General features: G+C 56.6%; 2 protein-coding genes across 3 annotated transcripts; one reads left to right on the forward strand and one right to left on the reverse strand.

The window, feature by feature from the left end:
- Nucleotides 1-1,593: 1,593 nt before the first annotated feature.
- CSDC2 (cold shock domain containing C2) lies at nt 1,594-16,018 on the forward strand. The gene is made up of 4 exons (XM_055395554.2): nt 1,594-1,902; nt 11,685-11,983; nt 13,254-13,376; nt 14,115-16,018. Exons 1-4 carry the CDS (start codon nt 1,729-1,731, stop codon nt 14,275-14,277), a joined length of 759 nt encoding a protein of 252 aa, XP_055251529.2. The 5' UTR covers nt 1,594-1,728; the 3' UTR covers nt 14,278-16,018.
- Nucleotides 16,019-16,230: 212 nt separating this feature from the next.
- PMM1 (phosphomannomutase 1) lies at nt 16,231-26,677 on the reverse strand. Of its 2 annotated transcripts, XM_088837523.1 has the most exons (9): nt 26,235-26,677; nt 23,606-23,723; nt 22,045-22,121; nt 21,822-21,913; nt 21,528-21,627; nt 18,880-19,050; nt 17,967-18,042; nt 17,166-17,281; nt 16,231-16,791 (listed from the first exon to the last, which is right to left on the reverse strand). In XM_088837523.1, exons 1-9 carry the CDS (start codon nt 26,319-26,321, stop codon nt 16,669-16,671), a joined length of 960 nt encoding a protein of 319 aa, XP_088693649.1. In that variant the 5' UTR covers nt 26,322-26,677; the 3' UTR covers nt 16,231-16,668. The 2 variants fall into 2 exon arrangements, with proteins under 2 accessions (XP_088693649.1, XP_055251528.1); XM_055395553.2 differs by lacking the exon at nt 18,880-19,050 and having other exon boundaries at nt 26,235-26,658.
- Between the last annotated feature and the right edge of the window lie 274 nt (nt 26,678-26,951).

A 26,951-nucleotide genomic window follows, 5' to 3' on the forward strand; every position in this document is an offset into this window, starting at 1 on the left:
GGGAGGGCCTCAGAGAAGGGGAGGCTGGACGTGCAGGGAGGGGTAAGGCCCTTGGCTCTGGTCTACAGTGGACCAAGCCATAGCCTCCTCAGAGCTGGCCTTTGAGGCCCTGCCTCTCGGCCTCCAGACTCATGGCCTACCTCTCCCCTCCAGCGCCCGCTCCGACCACACCAGCCTTCTTCCCAATGCTCTGGCACGCCAGCACTCACACCCACCTGAGGGCCTTTGGACAAACCACCCCCTCTTCCCACAGTTCTCTCTAGACCCTGGCAAGACTGGCTGCTTCTTGTCACTGGGGGCTCAGCTTAAACATCATTACCCCAGAGAGGTCCTTCCTGACTCCTTCCCTCTGCTGGCCTGTAATCCACCATCCAGCCATCAGGACTCAAGCCCGAACCAACTCAGGACTTCTCTAATTCAAGTACTACCTTTGGGACTTGCCTGGTGGTCCTGTAGCCGGGACTCAGTGCTCCCAATGCGGGGGGCCGGGGATCGATCCTGGTCAGGGAACTAGAGCCCACTTGCCAAAACTAAGACCCAGCATGACTAAATAAATAAACAGATATTTTAAAAATATTTTTTCAAAAGTCACTGCCCTTGTGCCAGAGACCTCTTCCTGCAGTTCTGACCACATCACCTGTTCACTGACCCGTACATTCACCCAGCTCATTGGGTTGCCCTCAGTGCCTCTTACTAGCCATTTTTATTAGGAATTTGTATCTTTCTGGTCTCCCTTAAAACTCCCTGCTCCTTTTTATTTTAATGAGACTTCTTTTGAAAATGCCAGGCTGCATCAGCTGTACTAAAGATATGCGAAGGACAGACCTCCTTCTTTCCTGAGAAGGGATGGTTTAGGGGGATGAGGAGCCAGTCTGGGGGGGCCCTCCTCCAGCCAGGCTTGTACACCGGCTGCCCTGGAGCCTCCAACAGCCCCCTCAGCGAGGGCCTCCTTCTCTGCTTTCCAGAGCTCATGGGGGACCAGAGTCGTGAGAGGCTTGCTCAGGTCACCCAGCTTGGAAGCACTAGGGCTGAGACTCACACCCAGGGCGTCTGGAGAGCTTCCCAGGCTGTGGAGTCTGTGTGTGTGTGTGTGTGTGTGTGTGTAGCCACCTTTCAATCCCTCGGGGGCCTCTTCAATTCAGTTCAAGCCAGTAGAAACAGCTCAGGGTCCGCCGTGGGCTAGACAGAGGAAGACGTGAGTTCTTGCGACTAGACTTGCCCACGTGGGCTCACTGAGGAGGAGCCCAGAGCCAAGTGAGGGGGAGACCAGTGCGGGGCAGGGGCCACGCTGCTGAGGGGACAGAGGGAGAGGGAGGTCTGCGAGTGCCTGGGGCCCTGCTGCGGCCTCCACTCTTCCAGACTCACCCTCCACCCCACGGCCTCCTGGCAGACACACACACACACACACACACTCACCACCCTCCTTGCTCTCTAACTGCCAGGAATGCAGGCTGTCCCCAAGCTCTTCCCCATTGCATTCCTCAGCATCTACTCCCACCTGGCAGGGCAAATTATACCCTGGCCTGGCAATAAAAGCCACTTTCCAGAAAAAGAAGCTTCGGGGCCCCGGAGAGACGAAGCTCACTCTCTCACACCGCCCGTGTCTGACTCAGGGGCCCGGTGTCCCTTTAAGCAGGGAGTACAAATTCCCACCCCGTCCCTCCCTCCTGCTCTTCCTGACGTCAGGAGGAAGGCGTGTGTGAGTGAGTGAGGGGCCTGAGGTGCCGCATGCTCACACACACACACACACACACACACACACACACACACACACACACACGGAGTCAGACACACAGCTCATCTCTCAGACCCATCCCTGCTCATCAGCTCCAAGTACGCCAGAGAGAGGCCGAGTCTGAAAGGCTGCAGGAGGCTGTGTGGGACCTCAGCCGCCAGGGAGAGGTAAGGGGCTAGACCGTGGGGCCAGCCCAGGAAACTGGCTTTAATGATGGGGGGCAGAGGGAGGTGCGATGGTGGATGGTGGGGGTGGGGGTGGGGGTAGGCTCTGGGAATGTGGACCCCCTCCCCTGGGGCTGGCCCAGCCCAGTCCAGTTTACAGAGGAGAGCCAGGCATGTGTGAGCGTGGAGGAGCCCACCCAGCCATCCTGCCCCCCTCCCTTGCTCTGCCTGGCCCCCAAGGGAAGCTGAGGCTGCATGGTTCCCTGTGAAAGGGCGTCTCTGTGTGTGTGTGTGTGTGTGTGTGTGTCTGGGACTTGTGTCTGGCTCAAGAGGCAGAGAACAGCAGACACCTGCCAAGCCACAGCCGCAGCCTCCTGTCTGGGAACCAGGGGGGAGAGAACTGACTGGAGAATAATTGGGTTCCTACCAGACGCTGAAAGCAGAGTGCAGCAGGGAGCGACATGGATCATTCCCCCTGGAATTTGGGGCTGGGGCCGGGGAGAGACCGTCGGGGGAGGGGGGGCAGGCAGACAGTTGGACCTGGAGCAGCTGTCTCATCCTGACTCTGTTTCTTCCGCGGTGTGTTGGGGATAATTGGGCTAATTGGCTTGGAGAGGTGGTTCCACGCTATTATTTCCCCCTTGGCCTTGGAGCCACCCCTACCAGGAGCATTTGCTTCTCCCAAGGCCACTCCTCTCCCCAGCCGGCTGGTCTCGCCCTGACCTCCACCCTTGCCAGGGCACAGCCCCTGGAGGGCAGGGGTGATCAGTCAGGGTCCGCTGGGTCCCCTGCCATGGGATTCAGGGACTTAGGAAGCCTTGGGTAGTAGTGCCAAGTCCCCAAGTGGCCTGACCCTGGCACAAGGAGTCCGGGTGGAGATAAGGGGTGAGGGAGACAGCAGGTTCCTGCCAATCTGCCAGCCTGCAGACTCTTCCCAGGGAGAGGGGAGGGGGACGCGGGGAGTGAGAACAATAATAAATACAGAGTGTGAACTGCTGCATCCGCTGGGGCTGGGGGAGGGGAGGAGGAAATGCACCCGGGTGGAGGGTGGGCCACCTTTCCAGAGCCTGGCAGCATGCCTGCCTGGATGGGCTCCAGGGGAGGCCTCTCCCTGGGAAGGGGGCCGTCTGCAGCCCCCTGGGGGGTGGGGAGCCAGTCCTGCAAACCTGACTCTATCTCAGAAGCCTCTGAGTCCTCCAAATTCTGGATATCTCCTCCCCCCAGCATTTCCTTGAAGTCTTTTCCAAAAACATCTATTTCCCATATATTGCCCCTCCCCTCTGGGTCTGTCTGACCCTCCGAAGAAAAAAAAGAAAAGACAGATATAAGTAGGAACCAGCTCACAGGGGCCTGGGAGAGGCCAGAGGACAATCTTGGCCACAGAGGTTTCTCCCAGGCCTGGAGAGAGGGGATGGGCAGTGGTCACAGAAGTCCACTGGCTGGGGAGGGAGCCTCCCTAGAAGGAAATCAGGGGTCCCACATTGCTGGCTGGTGAGGGAGGGAAACCCGCAGGCTAGTCTGGAGGCAAGTCCCCAGGAGTGGCACCAGCAGAGGGCGCTCAGGGCCTCTCTGAGCTGATCACAACTAGCGTGGCCAGGACCTAAAGCCTGTTGGGAAGAGGAGGGCTCGGGGCAATTCGGACCTTTGTCCACACAGACCATTAAGATGGGAGACAAGAAGCAATGGGGCAGCTCTTCCTCCCGCCCCAAGCCAGCGAAATGATGGGCACCAGGATAAGTGGCCTGGCATGCTGGAAATCCCATGGGTCCCGTTGATTTGAGTTCAAGCTCAGCCACTCTTAAGTGTGACTTTGACCAGTCCATTCCTCTTTCCAAGGAGGGCTCAGAGTGGGAAAGCAACTTGCCCAGGGTCACACAGCCCGGCGGAGCTGGGATGTGAGCAGGGCTCTCTCGTGGTGCCCATCCTGGCATCCATACCCTCACTAACGCCACGAAGCCCAAAGGCCTTAATCATAGGAGCCCTCCAGGGCAGCCTGGGGATATGACAAGGAGGAGAGTTAAAGGGTCTCAATTAAGCTCGAGTATTGGCTGGGGCAGTGCCTCCCCACCACGTACACATGCACACACACACACACACACACACACACACACACTGTGGGAGAGGGAAAGAATCAGGTTTAATTAGGTCACCTCCAGCTGCTCCAGCAGCTTTGGCACTGATGTATTTTAAGGAGTGTCTGAGAGGCTAGGGGAGGGCAGGGGCACTGGGGAAGAGCCAGCTTCTGCCTGGTGGTCTTGAGGCCGTTTCCTCACCCTCCTCAGGCCCATCCTGGGTAAGACCTCAGAGTGCGGAAAGCCCTTCCACCGTCACCCTGCGTTCCCTGTCCTTCCCCCTTTCTGAGTCACCAGACCCACGCCTCCCGCTGTCTGCTCCTTCTCAGTGGGGGCTTGGGCTGGGATGCTTTTATGGAGGGAGTTGTGTTTAAGCTTGCCATAGTTGGCAAGTGACTCATCCAAGGTCACGGTCTGAGTCAGCACAAAGCCAGAAATAGAACCCCAAGCCCCGTTCTTCCTTCTGCAGGGGCGACAGGAGCTTGCAGGGACCCGCTGGTCCTCCCTCCCTCCCTCCTGCCTAAGGCCTCTGTCCCGCCCCGGCCAAACATCTCCAGGGTGCTAAAGTGTGGGCTCCAACTGGCTGTGTGACCCCAGCAAGACTCTTCACCTCTCTGGGTCTCAGTTTACTCCTCTGAAGAATGGGGTTATAATGGCAATCACCTTGTAGGGCTCTTGAGAGGAATAAATGAGGAAAGGGGGCAAAGGGCTGGCCCACCTCTTGGCGCGTGGTTACTAATCCATCGATGGTGGCCACGGTCTTGTCGTGACCAGCCGTCCCGGGTTCTGCTTGTCTGTCTGTCCCCCCGGACCCGGGCTCCCTCAAGGCAGGGCTGTCTCTCCTCCTGCTTATTGCCCCGCTGCCTGGCAATCACGCTCAGTTACGTGTTTCTGACAACCTCAGAGGAGAGGTGGAGTGACCCTCACGCGTCATCTGGATCAATGATGATTCATGGAGCCGAGGAGAAAACTGAGGCCCAGAGAAGGGCAGGTGATTGCCCTAGGTCACACAGCACCGGGTGGTTGAGCCAGCTTCGCTTCCCTGACCTGCCCAGAAGGAAAGGGATTCACAGGGTCAACAGAAGACTCTGACAGACATCTCCTGCCCAGTTCTTTTGGGGGAGTGGATAATTGGAGGAGCCCCAACACTAGGCTGATGGTCACCTGCTGATGTGGCTGAATCACCATTCACAGCCCCATGACACTGTATCAGGACCTTACCTAGGGTTGTCTCTGTACAGCTCTGATGTTTTATTTTCACCTCGCCTGGCCTTTTGTCTGCGGAATCGCTGGGGCTTGATCTTCATGCAGGGAAATGAACAGGAGCTTGGCTGGCAGGGTCAGAACCAAAATACTCTCAGGGGGACCACTGACACAGCTCCTTGGCTCCTCTCGTAACTTGGGCAGGGACTATGATTCATGCTATTTGACAGATGGGTAGACTGAGTCTCTGGAGAAGGAAAACGGCAACCCACTCCAGTATTCTTGCCTGGAGAATTCCACGGACAGAGGCGCTTGGCAGGTTATAGTCCATGGAGTCACAAGAGTCGGACACGACTTAGTAAACCACCGCCAGGGTGAGTCTCAGAGAGGAAGTGTTGAGACTCTCCTGATGGTCCAGTGGCTAAAACTCCAAGCTCCCAATGCAGGGTGCTCAGGGTTCGAACCCTGGTCAGGGAACTGGATCCCACACGTTGCAATTAAAGAGCCCACATACCACAGCTAAGATCTGGTACAGCCAAATACCTAAATAAATAAATATATTGTTTTAGGGGAGGGTTACCCAGCTAGGACACTCTAGAGCCAGGAGTCAATCCTGGGTCATCTGGGACTCAGGCTGTCCTCTTGCCCTCCAGCTGCTAGTTCTGAAGGGCATCATTCCAGGCCAGAGATGTCCCCAGGCAGGCACACCAAATATCTTGGGGGTCAGGCTCTAGCTCTGTTTGAGGTGAACCAAATGTTCTACAAACACATCTAGTTCTTTGCTCTCAGAGTTTATTTCCCCTTTGCTTTCTCAGGGAAAATTCTTCTGGGAACTTATCCTCAGAGGAAGACATATTTGCTTTCAGATAAATCTGGCCGCTGTCACTTACCTGCTGTGTGACCTTGGGCAAGTCACTTAACCTCTCTGAGCTTCAGCTTCCTCATTTGTAAAATGGACACAATTGTAATTTTAACCTTTCACGGCAACTGGGAGATTTAAAAATGGAAAATAATTTCTGTAAAGACTCAGTGGGTTTCCCTGGCAGTCCAGTGGTTACGACTTCACCTTTCACTGCAGGGGGTGCTGTTCTATTCCTGGTCAGTGAGCTAAAATCCCATATGAATGGTGGCCACAAAATCAAAACATAAAACAGAAGCAGTATTGTAACAAGTTCAGTAAAGACTTAGAAAGGACTTTTTTGTAAAGACTGTATATAGCATTCAGATGATCAAAGCCCTGTCTTCCCTTGCCCCCTTCTGCAGCAACATTCTGGAGAAAGACTCTGAGCTGGAGGCTTGCTCTGCATCCCCTTGTTCGGCTACCTAGTTTCCCAGGCTACCCTGCACTGTGCAGCTTCTTCAAATCCAGGGCTCTGGCATGGATCAGAGAGGCAAAGACTCTGTCCAAGGTCACACAGCAAGTCAGTAGCAATACAAGGACTGAACCCAGGACCCCTGACTCCCCACTCCAGGGCTCCAGAGTCAGATTGCCCTGGTTCAAGCTCTGGCTCAGACATTAATTGCGGTGTGGCCCTGAGTGAGTGACAGCCTCCCTGAGCCTCAGTTTTCTCACCTGCAAAATGGGGTCATAATAGCAAGAGCCTTAAAGTACTGACGCAGGAACTATATGAAAGGAGAAACTATGAGGGACAGGGCAGGGACCTAGTGGGTGGGCGAGTCCTTGCGGAAACAGGAGAGGTGAGAATAAAGGGTGGGTTTGGCTTCAGGGTCTCTCCTTCCACCCACTCCCTCTCCCCCGCCACCCGTGCCCACCTTAGCCACCCTGCCTGGGAGGAGCACCCTCTCATCTAGCACCTACTCAGTGCTTCCCACACTCCATCCCGTGCCATCCTCACTGATGCCCTTGGAGGTGGGGCTCTTGTAATCCTCATTTTTCAGCAGAGGAAGGAGAGAGGGGAGATCCCAGCCCCAGCTCCTTCCCGAAGGCCAACTCCCCACCTTCTCCCAGGGTGGGTGGGGTGATGGATGGGGAGCGGGAAGGGATCCATGTTCTATGGCTGCTGTTATTCCGTCTGCTTCCCCTTGCCCTCTGCTGCCTGGCCCACTGCGGGAGGGGAAGGAGGAGGTTGCCCTCCACCCCTACCTTGGATAGCGCCCCTTACCCCTCCCCACTGCCCATGTCGCTTGGAACCTGAGAGCCAGGCTCATTCAGTCTTGGGTCTGGAGGCCTGGCTGGCCGGAGCAGGGCCCAGATCAGCTGCATCTCCCTGGCAACAGCTGTGGACCGCCGCAGCCCCTCCCCCACCTCCTTCCCTCCCCTCCACACCCCACGACCTCCCAGCACAGGCTGTCACTGCCAAGCACAATACCAGGCCTGGGAAAACTGTGCAGTGGGCAGCCCAGGACCGCCTTGCTTCCTGGAGAAAGGGAGGCCGAGTTTCTCTCCCTGCCACCTGCCACCCTCACCCAGGTAGGGTAGGGGGCACCCAGGAGTGCACCCCAGGGCATCTCCTGCTTTTCTGCTGTCATCCTGGGTAGCTTTGCTGCCTGTCTTCCTTTTCCCTAACAGTGTTATTGAGGTATCATTCTCATACTATATGATTTATCTGTTTATGATGGACGAGTCAGTGGCTTTTAGTGTATTTACAGAGCTATGCAACATCACTATAGTCAACTTGAGGACATTTTCATCACCCCCAAAAAGAAACTGTACCATTAGATGTCATTCCTCATTTCCTTCGCCCTTCCTAACCCCTCAAACCACGAATCTTCCCATCTCCGTGGGTTTGCCACTTCTGAACATTTCACATACGTGGAATCAGGTAATATGCCATCTTTTGTGACTGGCTTCTTCCACCTAGCAGCATGACTTCAAGGTTCAAGGTTTCAAGTCCAGATGTCATATAGCTCTATCAAAACTTCATTTCTTTTTATGGCTGAATCATGTTCTGTTTCACGGTGAAGCACATATAGACAAACCACATGTTCATCTGTTTATCTGGAGATGGGCCTTTGGGTTCTTTCCATCTGGGGCTTTTATGCATAATGTTGCTGTGGACACTCATGTGCAAGGTTCTGTGTAATTGGTTTTCTTCTTTTTTTTAATTTAATTTTATTTTTTTGCTTTTCTTCTTGAAACTTCAGGTATCTTCACTCTAAAATGGGGACAAGGGAATTTCCTGGGGGTTCAGTGGTTAGGACTCTGCGCTTTCACTGCCAAGGGGGCAGCTTCAATACCTGGCTTTTCAAAGTTAATTAATTAGCTTGTTGTTGTTCAGTCACTCAAACATGTCAGACTCTGCGTCTGTACGGACTACAGGATGCAAGGCTCCCCTGTCCGTCACCGTCTCCCGGAGCTTGCTCAAACTCATGTCCATCAAGTTGGTGATGCCATCCAACCATCTCATCCTCTGTCATCCCCTTCTCTTCCTGCCTTCAATCTTTTCCAGCATCAGGGTCTTTTCCAATTAGAAGGCCCTTTGCATCAAGTGGCCAAAGTATTGGAGCTTTCACTTCAGCATCAGTCCTTTCAATGAATATTCAGGGTTAATTTAATTAATTCAATTAGTTAACTAAATGGGGATAAAATGCTAAACCTGGCCCCTGCTTGCCTCCTCAAGTGGGCTCAGAGAAAAACCGCACCTCAGCATGAGGGGCCCTGAGGGGCAATTCTGACCCTCTGCCTGCCCCTGGGGGCCCCCACAGCAGCTCTTCTAGCGGGATGGGATATGTTGGGGGCCTGCTGAGGGGGAGGGACACTGCATCTCCACCCCTAGGGATGGCAGAGCCAGCTCATAACCTTGACCCAGAAAAGTCCCACCTGCTGTAGGACATTGAACAGTGGCCAGGAGACCTGCTCCAACGACGGGAGTTGAGTGGGGGTACCTCCTCAGCTATTCCAGTCCATGCAGGGCTCTGGAGTCCAAAGGCATCTTAAATTCTTCCCTGGAAAGTACGGGTTTGCAGGAGGCAGGGCAGAGATGAAGGTCAGAAATAAACTTAGCTCAGAGATTCACCTCTGGTCCCAGGGTGGTGGGGGGAGTGAAGGAATGGGAGTGAGGAGGTGGAGTACCTGTCACCCTCACTCCTATACGTCATGGGCCGTGGGCAACTCTTTACATCCCTGCTTAATCAAGCCTCACCGTAGCGCATGAGGAAGCAAGGTAGGCTTTCTCAGCTCCATTGTACAGGTGAGGAAGCTCAGTCGTCTCCTGCTCTTTGCGACCCCATGGACTGCAGCACTCCAGACTTCCCTATCCTTCACCATTTCCCGGAGTTTGCTCAAACTCATGTCCATTGAGTTGGTGATGCCATCCAAACATCTCATCCTCTGTTGCCCCCTTCTCCTGCCCTCAATCTTTCCCAGCATCAGGGTCTTTTCCAATGAGTTGGCTCTTTGCATCAGGTAGCCAAAGTATTGGAGCTTCAGCTTCAGCATCAGTCCTACCCAAGAGTATTCAGGGTTGATTTCCTTTAGGATTAACTGGTTTGATCTTGCAGTCCAGGGGACTCTCAAGAGGAAGCTGAGGCTGTTGGAAGTGCTACCCAAGCCAGCAGCTAACATGTAGCTAAACTGGAGTTCTCCTGGTCCAGGCATCCTGCTGGCCCCGCTGTGGCAGCCCACCGGCTCCAAGCTCAATAAATAGTCTAGCGTCTCTTGGAGCCCAAGAGTTTCCCATCCCAGGGGACCCGGAGGGTGGGTGGGTGCATGGATTGGGTAACTACATTCTCTTCCTCCGCAGAGAAAAATATAGGACGAAGGACTTCCCTGGTGGTAGAGTGGTCAAGAATCAGCCTTCCAATGCAAGAGATGTAGGTTCGATCCCTGATCTGGCAATTAAAACCCCATACACGGCAGGGCAACTAACCCTGACTGCCCGATGAAAGATCCTGTATGCCCAGTTAAGACCCGATGCAGCCAAAAAAAAGGAATTTTTTATTTTTAAAGTTTATCCAGGCATGGAGTTGTTGTCAGGGGAACTTCTATTGATTAGCATTCATAATAGCAGTTTATTGGGCATCTACAAGATGTCAAATGCTCTCACTCACACACTAAATCACTGAAGCCATAGTCACTTTGCACGGTAAGCATTCTCAACTTCCTGTTAGAGAGGAAGAAACTGGGTCTAAGGAAGAATCACCAACATTACAAGAGCTCACTATGCCCCAGTCCTGTTCTAAGCACGGAGAATGCCATCTAATTCTCACAGTGGCCTCTCTATGAAATAAGAACCAACGCCTTTCCCATTTTACAGAACAGGAAACTAAGTCAAAGGCTATGAGTGTTGACCAAGGCTGCACAGCCAATAGGTAGAGAAGGATTCAAACCCAGGTCATTGGGGTCTGGAGCCCACATTCCCACCTGCCACGTTGAAACTGTTGAGTGGCTTGCTTGAGGTCACCAGGTTACAGATGGCAAAGCTGAGATTCAGACCCAGGTCTATAGATTGGAAACTGCTGGCAATTGTGCCAAACTGTGTTCCAGGTCATCAGCCACTTTACCCATCCCACCTCCTAGGCCCCCAAGTTGAACTGAACTTCAAACTGGAAGGACTTTGCGGTTATCTCAGTCAGCTTGGCCCACCATTAACAAAACACCACAGACGGGGGGCTCCACGAAGACATTTAGTTCTTCCAGTTCTGGAGACTAGAGGCCCAAGTTCCGTGTGGCAGCATGGTCTGGTTCTGGGGAGTGTTCTCTTCCTAACTTGCAGACCACCCCCTGCTAGGGCTTCCCAGGTGGCTCAGCAGTAAAGAACCCACCTGCCAACACGGGAGATGCAAGAGATGCAGGTTCGATCCCTGGGTCAGGAAGATCCCCTGGAGGAGGAAATGACTGACAACCCACTTCAGTCTTCTTGCTTGGAGAATCCCATGGACAGAGGAGCCTGGAGGGCTACAGTCCATGGGGGTCGCAAGAGTGGAATGAAGCGACTTAGCATGCACGCACGCACCCTGCTGGCTGTTTCCTCAAAAGGCAAGAGGAGAGAAGACAAGCTCTTGGGGAGGGGTGAGGAGGAAAGGGTCTCTCCTAAGGACACCAATCCCATAATGGGGGCCCCACCCTTCTGACCTCATGTAAATACTTTTTTATTTATTTGGCTGCGCCGGGTCTTAGTTGCAGCACTTGGGAGTCTTTAGTTGTGGCATGCGAACTCTTAATTGCGGCACGTGGGACCTACTTCCCTGACTGAGGATCAAACTCGGGCCCCCTGCGTTGGAAGCCAGGAGTCTTAGTAACTAGACCACAAGGAAAGTCCTCTTCCTTACCTCATCTAAACCCACTTACCTCCCAAATGCCATCTCCAAATACCATCACGTTGAGGGCTTCAGATTTCAGAAGGTGAATATTAGGAGACCACAGTTCCGCCCGGAGCAAGGTTCTAAGACCCCTTTGTCTTTCTGGTGAGGACTCTGTGTCAGGGAGGGGCTGTGAGTGGCCTGAACTCGCGGTTGGGAGCAGCAGGCAGGCCCAGCGCTGCAGACATGTGTCCAGAAGCTGCCCGCCCTGGACCACACTCACCTGTACCTCTCTCTCTCCTCTTCCAGACGGAGCCTGTGGCTGGTGAGGCCGCCGAGCAGGGCCAGGCCGGGCCCTGCCCGCCAGGACGCCCAAGCCCTCCACCGGCCCCTGTGCCCGGGAGTCCGCCCGGCTCTCCCGCTGGCCCCGCCATGACTTCGGAGCCCACGCCGCCCGCGGTCGTGCCCCCGCTGCACTCCCCCAAGTCCCCTGTCTGGCCTACCTTCCCCTTCCACCGGGAGGGCAGCAGGGTCTGGGAGCGAGGCAGTGTCTCATCTCGGGACCTGCCCAGTCCCCTGCCCACCAAACGGACCAGGACGTATTCAGCGTGAGTACCTGCCCCTCTGCCAGGCTCCGCTGATCTTTCCCAGGACGGGACTCCAGGTGGGGCTGTCTGGGCTCATCCTCCGCCGCCCCCTGAGGGCAGGGGAGCTGTGTAAGGACCTTCTCGTCACTACGAGCATTCATTCGTTCAGTCTACCAAGCTGTATGGAGCGCCTTCCCCAGGGGGTCCAGTGATAAAGAAGGCAACGCCTCGGTCCACAAACTGCTTATAATCCAGGGGGAGTTTGTCCACCGTTCACGACAGCTGGCAGGGTCGGGGGTGAGGACCCAGTGTCGGGCCTTGGGGAAGATGTCCTAGCTGGCCTTGGAAGATGTATCAGGAGAGGAGGGAAGCTGGGTGCTCTCACTGGATGAAACAGCTTGGGAAAGAGCCGTGGCACGTGGCTGACCTCTGGAGAGAGGTGGGCAGGCTGGACAGAGACCAGCCCTGGGCCTTCGGAATTAGGTCACTGGGGGGAGTCAAACTGAAGAGAGAGTTTGTGCCAGCCACCTGGGCTTCCCTGGTGGCTCGACAGGAAAGAATCTGCCTGCAGTGTGGGAGACCTGGGTTCAATCCCTGGGTCGGGAAGATCCCTGGAGAAGGGAATGGCTACCCGCTCTAGTATTCTTGCCTGGAGAATTCCAGGGACAGAGGAGCCCGGTGGGCTGCAGTCCAGGGGTCGCACAGTTGGACACAACTGGTGACTAACACTTTCACTTGTGGGGGCCACACAGAGGCTGGTTTGGCTTGGTCAAAGGAGGGGTCTGATGGCAGGTACTGATTGTCCCATGTCCATACTAAGGCCAGGCACAGAGCAGAGGCTCAATAAATGATGCATGAAGTGATGTATGACAAATGAGCAAATAGGATGGAGACTGCTGCTTTGGGAGAGAGTGAGCTCCCTGTTCTGGGAGGTATTCAAGCCTAGGCTGCACATTCTTCACTCAGAAGTCTTACATCAGGAATCCGCGTAAGCCAGACCAGCCTCAGGTTGGGGAGGGTCCTGTGTACAGAGGGGAACTGGCTGGCAGTCAGGCGACCCACTTGCTGGGCCACCTGGGAGAACCAGTTTCCCTCTCTGGGACTGTCTCCTTATTGTCCAATGGGATGATGAGAGGACTGAACTAGTACCACTATAGGTGGTTTCTGCTCCGGGAAGGGTTTTCTAGGCAGGCTCTGCAGCAGGGCGCAGAAGGGCTACGGGGGTCCAGGGAAGCAGGGGATGGGGTGCTCAGACCACATCAGCTGTTCAATCCTCCTACCCTATCTTTAGGACAGCCCGTGCCTCGGCTGGCCCAGTGTTCAAGGGCGTCTGTAAGCAGTTCTCACGCTCACAGGGCCACGGCTTCATCACCCCCGAGAACGGGTCGGAGGACATCTTCGTGCACGTGTCTGAGTGAGTCCCTCCCAGCTCCCCGTTCGTGGCTGAGCCCTGCTATAGGGTCCCAGCAGTGCCTCCAAAATGCCTCCCTAGGCCTCTGCCATCACTGGCTGAAGTCTGTGGTCCTGGCAGCTTTTTTTGCTCCTAGGGCCTTCAGGGGCAGGGGTGGAGGAAGGCTGGGCCAGGTGGAGAGGGGAGAACCCCAGAAGCCCTGGGACCCACCGCCTGAGTCCTGGATCCTGTTCCCACACCATGGGGGTTGAGAGGGCTGGGCCAGCCTCTGGGTCTTTCAGTCTGGAGGGAGGCTAGGAGAGGCGTGGTGGTCTTGGTCTGGACCCCAGCCCTCATGCCAGGCGTGGCCTGTGGAGTCCCTGAGCCCTGAGGCTAGGGGACCTCCCTGAGTCCTTTCATACTCTTCACGTTATAGCAGTGGTCCCCAACCTTTCTGGCACCAGGGACCAGTTTCGTGGAGGACAATTTTTCCATGGACAGGGGAGGGATGGTGTTGGGATGATGCAAGCGCATTGCATTTATTGCACATTTTGCTTCCATTATTATTACATCAGCTCCACCTCAGATCATTCAGCATTAGATCCCGGAGGTTGGGGACCCCTGCGTTATAGCATCATGAGGGGCGGTGTTGATTTCTCTTTTATGAGTCTGGCCCAGGGTGAGGCTGCCCTCAGGCCAGACCATGGGGGCTGTCCAGGGAGGGGGCCTCTCCCAGGCTGACACCCCTCTCCCCGCAACCAGCATCGAGGGGGAGTACGTGCCGGTGGAAGGCGACGAGGTGACCTACAAGGTGTGCCCGATCCCGCCCAAGAACCAGAAGTTCCAAGCCGTGGAGGTGGTGCTCACCCAGCTGGCCCCACACACTCCCCACGAGACGTGGTCCGGCCAGGTTGTGGGCTCCTAGGCTGGGGGGCCCCTGTGCCAGCTGCCAAGGGAGGGAGGGAGCCACACAGGGTAGACAGGCCACAGCCAGCCCTGCACCCCCCGTGGTGGCCGAGCCGGTCCCCCGGGCGGCCTCGGTGTGAACATCTGTCTGTCTGTTGCTTGTGGGCATGAGTGTGGGCCTCCATCCCCCCCGTGCCCCTCGTGTGAGCTGGACCGAGGCGGGAGCCACTAGACCTGCCTTCTCTGCTTATCTGCGCTCTCCTCCCGCCCCTCCCCGCCACATACGCACAGGACCCCCTTGCCCTCCTAACATCTGTCCCAGGGTCCACTGAGCCTGAGGGCCGGTGTCAGGCCTGGGGCTGGGAGTCAGGGCATTGGTGGGCCCCGCCCTACCAGCTTGCTCCCCTCGCCTCTGCCTCAGGCCTGGCTGGCAGGGGGCGGGGGGGGGCGTGGGGGGAGCAGACTCTGCCTGTGCCACTCACTCTTCCCCCTCTGGGCTGGGGTCTCCCTCTGGGACCTGGATCTCTCCCCACAAGAAGCCAGGCCAGTGAGTGCTTTGGGGGAGCCCCCTGGCCTCTTGCAGGGGAAGAGGGTAAAACCTGGAGGCAGACAGGCCCCCTCCCCGACTGCCAGGCCCAGGCCCGGCTCCTCCTCCTCTCCCCCCAGCACACTGGAGAGGCAGGAGGCAGTTTGGGGAGCTCCTGGCCAGCCCTTCCTCTGCAGCCTGGCAATGGTTGTGAAGCCCAAACTGAGGCCACGTCCACTACCCTGGGCCGCACTGAGCCTCGCCACCTCCACCCTCCTTGGAGCTAAGGGTCTGCAGTGGGGTGGGAGCAGAGCTCCTCCAGCCTGGACAGAGCCACCCCCTTTGCTCTGACTCACAAACTCCACTGATGCTCGGCCCATGCCCACCCATCACGGCTGCAAGGACCCAGCGGTGGACACACGCACACCTCTCAGGCAGGGCTGGGCAGGGGCACCCTCCAGAACAGCCCTCAGCCTGGGAGACCACCAGCCCTGCAGGCCCCTTGCTGGACCCTGTTCCCAAAGCCATGGGGTAGAGGCTCCCACTGGCCCCCAACAGGCCAGTGGCAGAGGTGTGGTCCCCATCTTGTCCGTCCCTTAAAGGTGTGGTAGCCCTCTCCCCTTTGATCAGGACGTGTTTGTGTGCACTCTTGGGTAGCGGGCCCCGTTCCCCCACCACCCTCACCACACTCCCGTCCAGAGAACACATCACCTGATGGGGGAAAAAACAGGGTTCAAAGGAAGGCTTGCCAAGGAATCACCCTTAGGAGATCCAGTCTGAGTAAAAGAGGGGCCCAGATGCCCACGATGGGGGGTCAGTGACTGTCTAGGAGGATCCTGGCCCTGTAGCTATGCGTACCCCACCCCTGTCCCGAGGCTGGAAGACCAGAGCTGTGGCCAGCACTGGCCAGCCCCCTAAAACTCAGAATGGCCCCAGTTTGAGCCGGGCCTACTCAAGGAAGGCCTGAAGCCTTTCCCCTGAGGAACAAGGCTCCCTGGCTTCCTCGGCGGAAGGTTTACTAGTGCAGGTTAACTCCTGGGAGCCCACAAGACACCCCCACCCCCACCAGGAGTAGGCTCCCCATTTTAGGCACCAACCAGGAGGCAGACTGTGTTAATAGCAACCCTGGATCGCCCCACTCGTGGCCCCACAGTGTCCAGTCAGACCTCCTGAGACCCCCACCAGCCACCCAGATCCCCCATCCTCCTGACTCTGGCAATAAACCCTCAACTGTGACTCAGCCTGGCCCAGAGCTACCTGTCTGTCTGGGTCCCAGGGGAAGGGGCTGGCAGAGGACACACCAAACAGCCCTTGTTTGCGGTTCAGTGGCCCACCATCCTGGACTGCATCACACCTCCTGTGTGACCTGGGCCAAGTCCCTGCCACGTGCGTCGGTTTCATCTGCAAAGTGGGAGGCTAGAACAGTGTCTGTGACTGGGGCCAATTAGCCACTCGGACTCCATATTGCGCTCCACAGGGTTTAATATCCATGAGATAAAGTTCTTACGAATGGGCACGGTCCCCACTGCTCTGCACCCCACGGAGGGCAGGCAGGCAGGCAGGGCGGGCTCTATCTCGTACCAACACTCGCACATGCTTCCCGCGTAGACAGAAACCTGTTCTGCCAAGAGTCTGGGCAGCAGCTGCAGCCAGGGCCATTGGATCAGGCTGGAGGATGGAGGCCAGGCCCACCAGGAGCTGACTGGCTGCGGGTGGCCATCCACACAGACCCCGGGCCTATAGAGCTGGGCCTTCAGTAGGTAACACGAGGCAGGGGTCCTGGGCCAGAGGAGGGGCCTTGGCATCCCCCAACGCCAGGGCCAGGGGCTCTCTCAGGCGTGGGCAGAGCTCCCTGGAAGTCCTGAGGGGCAGGTGCAGGCCTGGTCACGCTTCATGGGCTGTCTCTGGGAAAAAGAGCTCGCGGCATCGCTGTACTGTGTCCTGCGGTGACACCACGCTGTGGCCGACCGTCCGGGGGTCGGTGTAGATCTCAAAGTCGTTTCCGCCCTGCACACAGAGGAAGAAGGGCAGTGAAGGCATGTGTACACATGTGGTGCTTGGAGGAGGCTCCCAGGTTTGAGGCCCAACGCCCACCTGGCCTAGGGCCCCCTCCCCACACTGGCTCCTACACAGCTGCTCCTCCAGGCCCCCTCAGAACCACCAGGAGGCCCACCTTCTTCACCACATTGGCCCTGACTTGCTCTGTGACATGGGGCAAGTGTCCAACCAGCTCTGGGTCCCAGCCTTCCAATCTGTATAATGGGGCTGGTGAACACTGACTGCTTTCTGGGAGTTTCCCAGGAGGTGTGTCCCGTCACCCGGTGTCCTGGCCCTGATCTGGGTGGGTAGGGGGACCAAGGTCAAGCCTGAGGCACACTTACAGGGCTGGTCTCATTCCCAAAGAAATGGATGGTGTCGAAGCAGTCCTGGTCCAGGCTGTCCAGGCAGTAGCGCTTGTCCCAGCCCTCAGGGAAGACGTCAAAGCTGATCATGCCTCCTGCAGGGTGTGGCGGGGGGTGCGAGCAGATGAGGTAAGCAGAGAGGCCTTGGGCAAGGCCCTTCATTCATCTGTTCATTCAACAACTCCTAAGTGCCTTCTGAGCACCAGGCGCAGAGCAGGCTCAGGATCCTCACGGGATTACAATCCAGGTGGAAGGAGGGGCGGGAAGTGACCAGACCACCTCTCAGCTCATGTACGTCGATGGCAGGGGTCAGGGGCGGAGGAGTAGGGAAGCTCTCCAGCTGGTGTGCTCTGGGGACAGCTCTCCAAGAAGGTGACACAGAGCTGAGACCTCAGCCAGAGTGGCAGCTGCCCGGGAGCCATACGATCCTCAGGGCAGAGAAGGGGCGTATAGGTCCTGGGGTGCAGGGGGTGGGCCTGAGTTTCATTAGGAGACAAAAGGAGCCTCGGAAGGGCTCTAAGCAGGGGTGTGACAGGGGGCTGTATGTCCACAAGGCTCCCTCTGGCCACTGTAGGGGAGGTGGCGGTGAGGGTTGCCTAGGTTTAGGGGAAGTTTTGGGGGTTGGGGTCCCTGCCTGTGTTGGCTCAGCCTGCCCTTGCTGCACCTGGGCGACTGGGAAAGGTTTCTGAAGGTGCTCGGGGCTCAGCCTGGCCTTGGCAGTGAGGCCCTGGGGTGGGCTTGCGTGGCAGACCTCTCAGGCCCTCTGTGGGGTGGACGTACCACGGGAGAATCTCAGTCCTTTGCCAGCAAACTCGGTTTTCAGGGCTTCCACGAACTTCTCCCGGATCTTCTCCTTCTGCAGAAGGGGAGGGAGCAGACTGAGGTTCAGGGGGCCGCTGTGTGCCAGGCCCTGGGCTGGGCAGACAGTGCCTGTGAGCTCACTAAGTCCGCCAGGTGGAGGTCATGACCCCCACTTTACAGATGGGGAAACTGAGGCTCAGAGAGGGCCAATGTCTTGTTCAGGGTCACCCAGCCTCAGAGGCAGGGCCAGAAGTCCTGAAAGTAAATTCAGTGCCAGGTGTGCTAGCGGATCAGGCAAGGCATCCTGAAGGAGGCCTTGGAGCAGAGGCTTGAGGAGGAAGGCTGAAGGAATGGGACGGTCTGAGTCCTGAGTCACAGTGTTCACCTCAGGGCAGGGCTCAGCCCTGTCAGCTCTGCCCAGCCCAGCCACGGCTCAGAGTGTGAAGAGCCAAGAGCATGCAGAGACCTGTGAGCAAGTTGCACTGGTGGTTTAGATGCTCAGTCGTGTCCAACTCTTTGTGACCCCATGGGCTGTAGCCTGCCAGGCTCCTCTGTCCATGGGATCCTCCAGGCAAGAATACCAGAGTGGTTTGCCATTCCCTTCTCCAGGGGATCTTCCTGACCCAGGGATTGAACCCAGGTTTCCTGCATTGCAGGCATTCTTTACTGACTTAGTTATGTGGGAAGCAGCAGCGGGCACAGAGGTCAGCAGAAGGTGGGGATGATCACAGCACCCACCACGCAGCAATGTGCCTTCACTGAGCACCTCCCATGTGTTCCCAGCCCCAGGGGACACAGCGGTGCCCAGGAGTCCCTGGCCCCTACCCCTCTGGGCGGGACCTTGGAAGTCTGCAGCATATCTACAAACACCAAGAAGGGGACACTCACTCACTAGCCCAGGGATTCCCCAGCCTGGCCTTGCTGGGGCCACAAAGGGGAACAGCCACACTGGGTCTGGAGGGGAGCGTCTTAGCTGCTGAGCTGATGGGGGCCATGGCCGTGGGAGCAGACGGCAGGCTCGCTGTGGTCGAGGCACCGCGGTGGGCAGCCCCCACCTGGCCACCTCGAGAGCTCAGCAGGATGATCAGCTCACAGAGGGCCTGGCAGCCAGGCTGGGGAGCTTGGACACATCCCAGGGGACCAAGAGCCGCTGAGGGTTTCAGAGCATGGGGGTTAAGGCGCCCCGTTCTGCACTGCGGTCAGTCAGTGATGGGTAGGACTAGAAGGGGAGGAGAGGCAGGCGGCAGCCAGCAGCCGGGAGCCTGAAAATGTGGTTCAGGGAGCACATAAGAGACAGAGGCAGGCTGCCTAGGCCCCAGGCCAGCCGCTGGGCCTGCTGGCTGTGACTCTGAGTCGATTCCTGGGCTTAAGGATAAGAGGTGTTTTGAATGAACCCTGACGGCCTCTCATGGGAGCAGAGATGAGGGTATAACCTTCCCAGAAAGCCTTGGCTTCCCAGGGAGGCCAGCCCCTATCAGAGGCCACTCTGTGGGTCCGGTGTTAGAGCTAAGGGTGCCCAAGCTCAGGATAAATGGTCCAGGGCAGCTGCACTGTCTGTCTCCAGAGAACCAGGCTGGTCACCAGACAGCTCCATGTGCCAAGCCCAGCCTTACAGAGAACAGTACGGTGTCCTCAGGCAGGTTCCCGTGCTCTCTGGCCTCAATGTCCTCAGCTAAGGAGGGGGACTACCTGCCCTCAGGGTCTGAGGGGCTGAAGGAAGGTAAAACATTAGTACTAGATCTCTGCTGGTGAAGGGCACACAGATCAGAAGGTTCATGCCCCTCTCCAGTATCAGAAGAGGGCAGAACAAGACCCAAAATACAGGAGAAGACCCTAGGGGCTGTGGGAAGAGTCAGCGTGTTCCACCTCATGAGATGGGAACTGTGATCATCCCCACTTTACAGGTGAGAAAACAGAGGCACATAGCAAAGAAGTCACTTTTCCAGGTTGCTGGCCAAGTAGGAGGTGGAGCTGGGATGGAAAACCTGGGTGGCCCGAGAAAGGGCCGCTTCTCAGTATGTGTGTGGGAGGAAGTTCTTGGCCAGTAGTCAATCATCCATCCCAACAAGGAAGTCTCTGTGCCTGCGGGCATTGCCTGTGGGCCTTGGGGTCCAGGGCGGAAATGGGGATGAGCTGGATAAGCTGGGAGTTGTCACCAAGTCCCACCCAGTCTCTGGGAAACATCAGAAGGAAGCAAGCAGAAGCCCAAGTTCAATTCTTCGGGCTGCAACTCATTCCCTACATAACCTTGGGCAAGTCACTTTCTCTCTCTGAGCCTCAATTTTCTCATTCATGAAATGGGGATAACATCATCTATTTCATTCAAAAAGTATGTCTCAAGCACTTCTGTCAGGCATATGCTGGGCCCATGGATCTAGCAGCCAACAGCCACAGAAATTCCAGCCCTTAAGGAGCTTACAGCTTTAGTGAAGGAGACAGATAATCAAGATTTAAAAATAGGTGATTCACTGGATTAGTGGGTGGTGAAGGCTGCCTGGGAAGAAAGAAAACTTTGAAGAGGAGGAAGTACAAGGGGGTGCTGGGTTACGTGTCATGCTTAGGGAAGGTGACACTGGGAAGGTGACACAGAGGTGACACTTGAGCAGATGTGATGGAGGTGAGAAGGCACAGCCGCAAGTAGGAGATAGTCTGCTGTCTCTAGAATTAGCAGGGAGGACATGGCTGCAGCAGAGACAGCAAAGGGGAGAGCAGAAGGGCAGGTCAGGGCACTTCCCTGGTGGTTCAGTGGCTGAGAACGCACCTTGCAATGCAGGGGACGTGGGTGCCACCCCTGGTCAGGGAACTAGATCCCACATGTTGCAAGTAAGACCCAAGGCAGCCAATAAATAGAGTTTAAAAAGGGCAGCCAGTGGGAAGGTCAGAGATGGGCTGATATGAAAAGACCTGGGGGATGGCCTCCATCCCTGAGAGCTGAGGGCAGGGAGTGATGAGCAAAATCTAAGTCAAGGTCAGCAGGGGCCGCGCACCCAAAGGTGACAGGGATCTTGGTGTGTTCCAAAGACAGATGCACAGGGAGGTGTCTGAGCCAGGCAGACCCCTCAGGGCTCCAGAGATCACTGGAGGTTGGCCAGTGGGCCCATGGAAGGACTGTTAAGCAGGACAGCCAGATGTGCTTCAGAAGGTACTCAGCAGCGCTGCTGGAGAACAGGTGGGCGGGGGCAGAGGCACATACACAGGGGTGAAGGGATTATTTTTTGAGACCAACTCGGGAGGCTGAAACCCCAGGAATTACTGTGTTGGACTCTATAGGGGTGGGAAGGTGGAAGAGATGCCCCAGGTGTTGGCTCAGGTGAGTAGGTGGCTGGTGGTCCTGGTCGCCAAGGGCAGTCACTGAGCCAGCAGTGCTGGGAAGACACAGAAGTGCCAACAACCATGGCACAGAGCAGGTGTCCAAAAGGGCACCGGTCGGATCAGAACAGCCTGCCACCACCAGTCCTTTTCATGGATGAGAAAATATAGGCTCAGAGAGGTCAAGTGACTGAGGTCCTAGAGACTAAGGCTGACAGTGGGTGGTGGCACCTTGTCCAGTTCGGAGAACTCGATTCGCTCCTCCAGGGTGCAGCTCCGGCCGATGGGCGAGATGTTCAGCATGCCGTTCCGGAACTCGATGAAGGTCCCACTGGGGGCGAGGGGGTGGGTGGAGGGGCAGGGAGGGGGAGCCAGAGAGAAGGAGGACCCTGAATTCGAATCCAGTCCCACCGGGACTTCACGGGGGACACGCATCTACCCCTGGACAAGTCAGGGCCCATTTGCAAGACTCCGTCCCCACCACCCCCACGCCGGGGAGGGTGCCCAGGAGGGGCGGGATCTCACCGCTTCTTGGGCAGTCTGAGCAGGGCCATGTAGCGCAGGCAGAAGTTGATCAAGTCCTGCAGGAGCTCTTCCCCCAGGTGGTTCTGGATGGTCTGGGAAAGGGACACAGGGCTCTGAGGGTGGTGGGCACGGTGCCCCTCCCCCCCAGGATAGAAGGCACCCAGGGACTGTTCCACTGTGGAAAAGTATCCCAAGACCCAGGGGAAGAGGCAGGGGCACTGACCTGCTTGGAGAGCAGCCGTCCATGCTTATACTGCACCGTCCCGTTCTCAGCAAATACATAATCAAACTTCTCGATAACTTCAGGTCCACGTAGAGGCCAGGGGGAAAGACAGAGATGTGAGACCAGACACCCAGAGCCAAGGAGAGAGGTGAAACCCACACTCCTTGGTCTGGCATTCAAAGCACCCTTGTTCCATCCCCAACCTGCTTTTCCAGCCTCCTCGCCTGCGCAACTTGGTTTTTCTCCAAACATGCACACAAGCCTGTCACACCCCTGGGCCTTCCCTCCTGCAGCTCCTTCTGCCTGGGATGCCCTCCCCCTTCACTTCTCCAAGATCCAGTTCCCTCCTCTGGAAGTCCCCCAGGACTTCCCGGCAGAGGACATCATTTCTGCCCTGCACTCCCACAGGCCCTCGGAACAGGAACTTCCATCACTGTGCCATCAAGGCTGGCTGCACGGGGGCAGTTTTTGACTCTGACTGCCACCAAGAAGTGGTTGAGCACAGCCAGGAGGCTGCTGCAGGGTCAGGAAGGGGGAGAGCACCTGGATGACGGCAGGGTGATAGAGACGTGGACACAGGAGACCTGGACACGGGGAGACATGTTTGGACTTGCTGATAAAATAGACAAGGGGTTGGAGAAAGGGGGCTTTCCTGATGGCTCAGATGGTAAAGAAGTCACCTGCAATGCAGCAGACCCAGGTTCGATGCCTGGGTCAGGAAGATGACCTGAAGAAGGAAATGGCAACCTACTCCAGTATGCTCGCCTAGAGAATTCCATTAACAGAGGGGTCAGGCGGGCTACAATCCATGGGGTCATAAAGAGTCGGACACAACTGAACAACTAACACTTTCACCCTTGGGGAAAAGTTGAAGAAGTCTCTAGGTCCACAGAACTGCCAGGATGACTTTAGTTAGAATCCTCCTCTGTTAAATGAGGTAATCATACCCACCCTAAAGCATGATAGTTGTGAGGATTAAATGAAAGGAAGTTAATACAACGTCATTTTCAACCTGTGGTAGCTGTTATTGATTAGGCCCATTTTAAAGATGAGGAAATCAAGACTCAGCAGGGAGAACTGAGAAAGGGAACTATGTAAGGGGGGATTCTGTCTGCTTTGTTCCCTGCTGTTTCTCCAAAGTCAGCACAGTACCTGGCATATAGTAACTGTTGAGGTGTTGTTAGTCACTCAGTTGTCTCTGACTTTCTGTGACCCCATGGACTGCAGCCTGCCAGGATCCTCTGTCCATGGAATTCTCCAGGCAAAAATACCATTCCCTTCCCCAGGGGATCTTCCTGAGCCAGGGATTGAACCCAGGTCTCCCACATGCGGGCAGATTCTTTATCGTCTGAGCCACCAGGGAAGCCTGGCACATAGTAGGTGTTCACCAAATGTTTGTTAAATCCCCGGAGCAAACACCTGCCTATGCACTCTGCTTCCTTTGCCCCACAGAAGCAGGACTGGGTCTTTGAAGGCACATTGCTCCAGGGGTCTCCCAAGCTCCCCACACCCTCCACCCCCACCACCCAACTGTGGAACTGGTTCTGGCCTCTCCTCTTACCTTCATCCCCCTCTCCCAGCTGCTCGGCAATTTTCGAGTAGTCAGAGCCGCCCACCACACCGATCTGCACCCTACTTCGCAACTTCTGCAGGAAGGCAGCCACCTCTGGGTCGATTTTCTGCAGGGGGCAGGGAAGCACAGGCTTCGTCGGCACGTCTGAGCCCTCCACCCAGCCCTCACTCAGGGCTCAGAGTCCTGGGAGCCCATGTTCCACCCGGATCTGGGGCCAGTCAGGGTTCAGAACCCAGATCTCCAAATTAGAAGCACTTGGGTTCAAACTGTGGCTCAAGCTCCTCAATAGCAGGATAACCTGAGCAAATGGCTTTGCCTTTGCCTCACTTGTCCCATCTATAAAATGGGGATCACAGTAGAACCTGGAGAGGGTCACTGTTGAGGATTAAATGAGACAGTGCTTGGAAAAACAACAAGCAACTGGGGCTTCCCTGGTGGCTCAGTGGCAGAGGATCTGCCTGCCAATGCAGGAGACAGAGGTTCGTTCCCTGATCCGGGAATATCCTACATGCCATGGAGCAACGAAGTCCGTGAGCCACAACTACTGAGCCTGTGCTCTAGGGCAAGGGATGTGCAACTACTGAAGCCCAAGAGCCTGTGTTCCACAACAAGAGAAGGCCCCGCAATGAGAAGCCCAAGCACCTGCAAGGAAGAGTAGCCCCTGCTCTCTGAAACTAGAGAAGGCCCTCACTCATAGCAATGGAGGACCCAGGACAGTGAAAAATAAATAAATTAACAAAACAAAACAAAAACAACTAGTGACTAATCACTTGAAAAGATGTCCCTCCAGGGAACGTAAACTAACTGAGCTTCAGTCCTTGTTACTCAAAGCTGACACTATCTAGGGTGGACACAGGAGAAATGCACTCAGATGTTGCTGGTCAGAGTGTAAATTGGTATAGCCACTTGGAGGGTAATCTGGCAAGATCTAGCAAAAACTTTACATGCCAAGACTCTGTCACCCAGAATTGCCCAGGTGTTTATGTTCACTGGGATCGTTTATAACAGTGAAAAACTACAAATAAGCTAATCAATTGGAGGATGGCACACAGCTACTCTGAAATTCTATACTGTGCTTGCTTGTACAGAATAAGGCAGGGCTGTGTTTCCAACATGAGAGCGTGCCAAAACACACTGTTTTGGCGTGTTAATGGTTAACAAGTTGCAGGAACTTCCCTGGTGGTCCAGCGGGTAAGACACTGAGCTCCCAATGCAGGGGGCCCAGGTTTGACCCCGGGTTCAGGGAACCAGATCCTGTGTGCTGCAGTGAAGATCGAAGATTCCATGTGCCGCAACTAAGACCTGGAGCAGCCAAATTAATTAGTTTAAAAAATTAGATGTCGACTATTTTTTAAAAAAGCAAGTTGCAGAAGGGCACACACAGTATGATACCAGTTGCTATAAACAAACACATACACACAAACACACAACTTTGGGGATGGGGCTGGGCCGCAATCCTGACTAGTCGGAAGGGACTTTACCCTTCTGTTACGTTTTCATTCTTTACAAGAGAATGTGTTTGTGAATATGCGTACAATTAAAAATTAACTTAAAATGTCCTATGGACAGATCCAGGCAGATGGACAGCATTGACACTCTAGTCTTGTTTAGGCCCTGGGAGCCGTGGGAAGGCAAGGTGGCCAGATCGATTCCTGTGCCCCCACGGCCCTCATTCGGGGGGGGGGTTCCTATAAGCCCCTGCCTTGCCACCCAGACCTAGTGGCTCCTGCTCTAGGAGATCCCTCAGTAGGTCCTGGTGGACCCAGACCCGAGGGCAAGAAAGAGGCCTGCTTATCCACACGCCCAGCTTGGAGGCAGGGGGGGTGGGGGCAGTGGCTCATCCTGAGTTAGATCCAATGGGAGAAAAACTAGGTGTGGAGCAGAGGTTTGGAGCATCAACCCAGTGAGATGCTTTTAGAAGGAAAACCGCACTCCCACCCACATGAACCACAACATCCCCACGGAGACCAGACCAGCCCCCAACCCCTCACCTCCAGGAGGAGGAAGCCCCCAAACTCAGCCTGAATGCTACAGAAGCCCTCCCTCCCTGGAAGAGGAGGAGAATGGAGGTGGGAGAGAAAGTAGGGAAGGGACTTGAGAAACTAAACGCAGGCCAGCCCGATTTTGCAAAGGGATGGCTCCGAGACCCGCCTTGCGCCCCACCGATCGGGACTCTTAACGCTTGGGTGTGCTGCCCTGCATGGAAACCCACGGTTCAGACAACAGCTCCGGGCTACTGATGTGACCTAGGGTTGAACTGGGGGTGGGAACCAAGGCTGGGGAGAGGGGGCGGGAGGGGGGTGGCGTCCCGAGGCAGGCCTGGTGGGGGAGGGGATTAGGCCCCTGATCGTAGGCAGCTTCTTCCCTCCAGAATCCGACCCATTCCCCTTGCACCCAGGCAGAGAACGTGGGCGCGGATGCTCGGGAGGGCTGTGACGTGGGGAATCGGGAGGGCCCATTCCCAGCGTGCGGCCCTGGGGTGTCAGAGGCCGGGTGTTGCGGCAGCCCACGCGCGGTCCCGGGGGATCTGGGATCACGCCGCTGCAAGTCACTCATTAGGCTTCTGGGTGTCCGCGTGACACCCCCAACGGGAGCTTCTGAACGAGCGGGGTCCTACCTGGCGAGCCGGCGTGAGGGTCCCGTCCACGTCAAACAGGCAGAGGACGCGCTCCTTCCTGCGGGCGCCCTCAGCGGTGACGGCCATGGTTGCAGCTCCCGGCGCCCAGCTGAGACGACGGCTGGGGCCGCCAGAGTCGCTCCGGATAGAGGACGGAGGGGGCGGGGCCTAAGGGGCGGGGCCTAGGGGCGGGACCAGCAGGCAGGTCGGGGAGCTCCAAAATGGGAAGGGGCGTGGCCGGAGCGTGGCCTCGGTGAAGGGGCGTGGCCCGGATGCGGCCGACACAGGGCCTGCGCTGACTTGGGGCGAGAATTCTGATTGGCACCAGAAGGAGAAGGGCCGTGGCATCTGGAGGAGCAAAGCCTCGCAGGTTCCGTCAGTTCAGTTAGTTCAGTCGCTCTATGTTGTCCGACTCTGCGGACCCCAAGAAATGCTGCACGCCAGGCTCTCGGATTTTACCAAGCCAAACGGGAGGCGGGCCCGGGCCTCGGCCCGGAAGTGGGAGATGGAGCCCGGAAGGGAGGGGCGGGGCCAGCGTTGGCCCTTGGCAGGATGGGTCCGTTGGCAAGTGGGGGCGGGACGGGAGCGGGGCCCCGAGCCCGCAGGGCAGAGTCCGCGGGCGAGGGCGGGGTTCAGCGCCCCGCCCCCTCCCTCTAGCACTACCCTGCCCTGCCCCGCTCCGCCCAGTCCGCCACTCACCCCCGGACGATCAGTGCC

The sequence above is a fragment of the Moschus berezovskii genome, chromosome 6 (genome assembly GCF_049115385.1).
Source record: "Moschus berezovskii isolate FMDL1 chromosome 6, NW_MosBer_1.0, whole genome shotgun sequence".
Classification (NCBI taxonomy): Eukaryota; Metazoa; Chordata; class Mammalia; order Artiodactyla; family Moschidae; genus Moschus; species Moschus berezovskii.

Coding starts and splice junctions, on each gene's coding strand:
- CSDC2 (XM_055395554.2), top strand. CDS start 1,729: ATGCTCACACACACACACACACACACACACACACACACACACACACAC. Junction 1,903..11,684: donor ACCTCAGCCGCCAGGGAGAG/GTAAGGGGCTAG, acceptor CTCCTCTTCCAG/ACGGAGCCTGTGGCTGGTGA. Junction 13,377..14,114: donor ATCTTCGTGCACGTGTCTGA/GTGAGTCCCTCC, acceptor CCCCGCAACCAG/CATCGAGGGGGAGTACGTGC.
- PMM1 (XM_088837523.1), bottom strand. CDS start 26,321: ATGGCCGTCACCGCTGAGGGCGCCCGCAGGAAGGAGCGCGTCCTCTGC. Junction 17,282..17,966: donor AGGACTGAGATTCTCCCGTG/GTACGTCCACCC, acceptor CACACCCTGCAG/GAGGCATGATCAGCTTTGAC. Junction 16,792..17,165: donor TTGGGAATGAGACCAGCCCT/GTAAGTGTGCCT, acceptor CTCTGTGTGCAG/GGCGGAAACGACTTTGAGAT.